General features: G+C 40.3%; 1 protein-coding gene across 1 annotated transcript; it reads right to left on the bottom strand.

The window, feature by feature from the left end:
• Window positions 1-252: 252 nt before the first annotated feature.
• On the bottom strand, window positions 253-2,978 carry fzd9a (frizzled class receptor 9a). The gene has a single exon (XM_056265490.1). The coding sequence runs from the start codon at window positions 2,346-2,348 to the stop codon at window positions 603-605; it is 1,746 nt and encodes a 581-aa protein (XP_056121465.1). The 5' UTR covers window positions 2,349-2,978; the 3' UTR covers window positions 253-602.
• Between the last annotated feature and the right edge of the window lie 1,936 nt (window positions 2,979-4,914).

Here is a 4,914-nt window from a genome sequence, read left to right as displayed (position 1 = left end):
AATCAGCTAAATTTAACTGACTGCAGTATAGGAAATTATTCCAACCAATCTTTAAGGAATATTGACTTGTGGTTTTCACTATTTCTTACCATTTAAAATCCATTTTAATCAAAAGTGCTAAAGAACATCATAATTCAGAGAGAAAGAAAGTTTTACATGTACACATACAACATTTTACATGTAACCCTAAAAAGCAATATATCCTTATTTATGACAAAACTGCGATGATTAAAAAAATAGAGAGAGAAAAGACACCATAACAAATGTTTTATTGCTTCTCTTTTAAAGAAAAATATACTACAAAATTATTTAAAACTCTTCCTTATATACAGTGTAGCAAAGTACAAAACTATACAGCCAGCAATACTTAAATAGCCACAATAAATAAAGCGTTCTGCCATGCCTGCATTGGTTCCATGCAACAAACCTTGTCTTTACTGAAGCGACCTCTACTTTGTGTCTGCTATTTCAAGAAAAGGCTTATAAATGCCACCTTTGACAGGACTTGTGACATTTACCATGATCTGTAGTCCAACCTGAGCATCTCATCACGATACAAGCCTTGTAAAGTCTGCATGGCTCCAAAGCAGAGGCCTTCAGTCTCAAACGTGTGTGAGACTGTCTGTGTACACATCTGTTTTGTTCATGTGAAGTGTCACAGCCGGCGCTTTATAATGGCAGTGGGAGCTGCTGCAGCTGACACTGGAGCAAGGCTTGCGGCTCGTCCTCACGGCCAACCTCCTGTTGCACAACCCCTGCCAGGTCTGAAGTGTCTTTGAGCTCCATACCCAAACCCCACTGGTGATGCCTACCACTAATGACATGAAAATTTTCAGCATGAACACAGCCACTGTAGGAACCGACGAGTCCAAAGAGCAATCCTCGCTCCTTCGACCAGGAAACGACACACACTTGTTTTCCAGAGCTTTGAACTTCCAGTATTCCATATTGAGTCTTTCGTAGAAATAGCATATGATGACAATAGTAGCAGGCACGGTGTAGAGAATGGAAAAGACTCCGATCTTAACCATAAGCTTTTCCAGTTTTTCTGTGTTTGTGCCGCCGGTTTTCATGATTTTGCGGATGTGGAAGAGGGCCACAAACCCCGTAAGGATGAAAGAGGTCCCAACAATGAGATAACAGGAAAGAGGGATCAACACAAAGCCAGTGAGAGCATTGCTGTCCATGCTTCCCACGTAACACAATCCCGTCAACTCGTCCCCAGCCACCTTCCTCATGGTGAGGATGACTATGGTCTTCACTGCAGGAATACCCCAGGCGGCCATATGGAAGTAGCTACTGTGCGCCTCAATAGCCTCGTGGCCCCATTTTCGTCCTGCGGCGAGAAACCAGGTGAGGGTGAGGATGACCCACCAGATGGAGCTGGCCATGCCAAAGTAGTAGAGGATGAGGAAGACTATGGTGCAGCCAGTGCTCTCCAAACCCTCCCGGATAATGTAGAGCTCTCCGTTTTCCCGATCGCAGGCGATATTCTCAGCCCCAGCCACCGAGCGGATAATGAAGGCCACCGAGTAGACGTTGTAACACATAGAGAGGAAGATGATGGGCCGCTCAGGATACTGGAAGCGTTGGGGGTCGAGGAGGAAGGTTAGAACTGTGAATGCTGTAGAAACAAAGCAAAGCGTTGACCACACGACCATCCAAATAAACGCAAAGTCCTTATCTTGCCTTGACCAGTAGACATCCACCGTAGGAGTGCAACGAGGTGCACATGACTCGCTTTTGTCCACGTACTGGAACTTTTCCGGGTTATCACAGGGCCGCGTGCCACTTGAGATACGTCCACTCCCAGCTGCAGGTGTCCTGGACCTTGGCGGTACCGGCAGCATTCCCTCACCTTTTTTAGTCTCAGGTTGAGTATCATTTTCGGGAGCTTCAATGCACAATGCGTTTGGGTCGTTGTTAGTCGGTAGCTTTGAGCAATCCAATGAGTCCGGCCAGCCGAAACTGAATTGTTCCATTATAGGTGAACACCTCTGTCTTGCCTGTTCACACATAGGACGGCATGCCGGGATACTGGTGGACACTTGATCAGCGCACATCGGCACATAAAGAGAGCACAGGAAAAATTGTAGGTGGACATCACATCCGTACTCCACCAAAGGAGCAAATTCATTTAGTTTAATACTAGCCTCCTCTTGGCTTTCATAATTCATGAAGTTGGGCATCCGTGTCATGTTGTAGCCGATTCCCTGGCACATCGGAATGGTGATGGGTTCACATTTTTCCGGGCGGCCACGCTCCAAATCATATGCTCCGATCTCCAGTGAAGATCCAGTATTCAAGAACTGAAAAAGTAGAATAACAATCTTCATGCAATGGGCCATTTTGATAACCTCAAGGAAGTCTTAAAATGATTAGTACATCCAATGCCATGCAGATTATATTTGTCTTGATTTGCTTGTAACAGAAATGAGTAATATTTGTTGTAGTTTGAAGAGGAAAAAGTCGATTCATGGTCCACCATACAGTAATTGACATTGAATGTTCATTAATTTTGAAGAAAAAAATAAGTTCATTTTGGATATCTTCATTGTCTTGCCTCATGTGATATTGTATTAAAACAAATCCTTTGTGGTTCAGTTTTAAATATATCCAAAACGTCTGAAGTTTCAGGAAGTATTTGGAAATACCGTCAGTCCGCGTGATTAATCGGAAAAGTCACTACTGGATGTCAAAACGAACATCTCGTGGACCGGTACAGTATTTAAAACTTTAAAGCACTTGACAACACGCTCTTTCAAAAGAGTTTCGCTCAACTCTCCGTTCCCGTTCACATCCACGAGAATGAACTTTCAGTTAGCAGCAGGATGGGTTGAAAGTGTCCATCTGTGAAAACTTCCGATGTTATGCGGCTCCACGCTTAAAAACACTGCGCTTCTCATTCACTCCTCGCTGTGCTCTTAAAAACGGGCTCTTGGTCGGACAAGCTCCTCCTAATACTCCTCCTCCTCCACGATACTATAAAAATACAGTCTTCCCAGTCACAGAGAGGATCACAACCTGCTTGTACAGAACAGGACTGCGTTTGTTTAATGACAGATGTGTTGAAATGAATGAGAAGAAACACCAAATGTTTGCAAAACTAGTAGTAGACACACTGCCAGTCAAAAGTTTTGGTCTTGGATCGGTAAGATTTTTTATGTATTAAGTCTCTTCTGCTCACCAAGGCTGCATTTATTTGAATAAAAATACAAAAAAACAGTAATATTGTGAAATATTTAGGCTGAATTTAAAACTGCTGTTTTCTATGTGAATATAGCAAAGAGTAATTTATTGCTGTGAACAAAGCTACATTTTCAGCATCATTACTCCTGTCTTCAGTGTCACATGACATGATTCTCAGAAATAATTATAATATAATGATTTGATGCTTAAGAAACATTTCTCATTATTATCATTGTTGAAAACAGTTATTTTCATTTTTTATTTCAGGATTCTTTGATGAATGCGTTGATAATGCATTTATCTGAAATAGAAAGCTTTTGTAACATTAAACACTACCGTTCAAAAGTTTGGGGTCAGTAAGAATTTTATTTTTATTTTTATTTTTTTTTGGGGGGGGGGGGGATAAATAAAAGAAATCAATACTTTTATTCATCAAGGATGAATTAAATTGATCAAAAGTTACAGTAAAGACATTTATAATGTTACAAAAGATTATATTATAAATAAATGCTATTCTTGCTATTCCACATATTAGAATTATTTCTGAAGGATCATGTGACACTGAAGACTGGAGGAATGATGCACAGGAATCAATTACATTTTAAAATATATTAAAATAGAAGAGGCTTCTTTTAAAAACGTTACAAATCTTACCTATCCAAAACTTTTGACTGGTATTGTTGTTGTTTTTTGCAGTTCACTTAAATATTGTCATGTGGTATGACTATATAAATTAGCCATGAGGTCATAGAAACACATATTAATAATATAAACAAGTAAAAAAAAAAAATGCTCGTCATATTACCATTATCATATTAGGCTACAATATAAAAGACTTTCACCATTTCAAGTCACAGCATCTAAAAATACACTATGATACATTTTTACGTAAAATCTTGATATTGGAAAAAAGTTCAATGTATAAATGCATTCATACACATACAAGTTTAAAACAAGGCTATAGCAAACCAATATTCCTATATGTTTTCATTAAGTATTATTTTGCAAGGTGGGTGTTCATTAAATGCTGTATATTTGATTCTTATCTCAACAAAGTATAACAAAAATAACAAATAAATAAATCTCAGATTTCCTGATGCCTTTAAAACCGTTTTATTTTCTGTTGTTTGTGTTGTGACACCAATGCCATTCCCAAATGAATCATTTTCTACTTCCAAAGACAATTCCACTGGTTCATCCTCTGGTCTATATGAGGCCCAGGAGGCTCTCACTTCACCATTAGTGTCTGCTCATGCATTTTCAGTCTGGGGCGTAGGGTAAGGAAAGCACCACCTGCGATACATGGCCCATCTCTCCTCCATTCTCATGCTAAACAGAAGAGAAGAGGAGTGCCTCTAGAGTCTTAGTGTGGGCATTTGTTATCCCTAATCTCAGCTCTTAGCCTGGCACTCAGGATGCAGACGCACTGGACATGTTCCTGCAATACAGAGTATCGGTTCCCTGGTTTTCTCGTTCTCTGACGGGTCAATTTCCTGCTCGTATAAATGAAATGGGATTCCTTTTGGCGGTCGATTTTGTTTTGGCTGAGAGCTGTTTAAGCGCTGCTTTCCATGTCCATGACCACAAGTCTGCCATGAAAGAGCCTATTCTTCACGCTCATTGAATGGAGCAAAAAAATAAAAGCAGCGCAATCACATCTACAAGGGCAATCAGTCAGTTACAAATGTAGCCATTAAACCTGGGAAGAGCTTTCCTGTGAACCAC

The sequence above is a fragment of the Rhinichthys klamathensis genome, unplaced genomic scaffold (genome assembly GCF_029890125.1).
Source record: "Rhinichthys klamathensis goyatoka isolate OS25496 unplaced genomic scaffold, OSU_Roscu_1.1 h1tg000234l_1, whole genome shotgun sequence".
In the NCBI taxonomy this organism is placed as follows: Eukaryota; Metazoa; Chordata; class Actinopteri; order Cypriniformes; family Leuciscidae; genus Rhinichthys; species Rhinichthys klamathensis.
Note: the sequence above shows the minus strand (reverse complement) of the source record. Positions and strands in the feature narration are given on the sequence as shown.

Excerpts from the sequence above, each read along its gene's own strand:
- fzd9a (XM_056265490.1), bottom strand. The coding sequence starts at position 2,348 with ATGGCCCATTGCATGAAGATTGTTATTCTACTTTTTCAGTTCTTGAAT.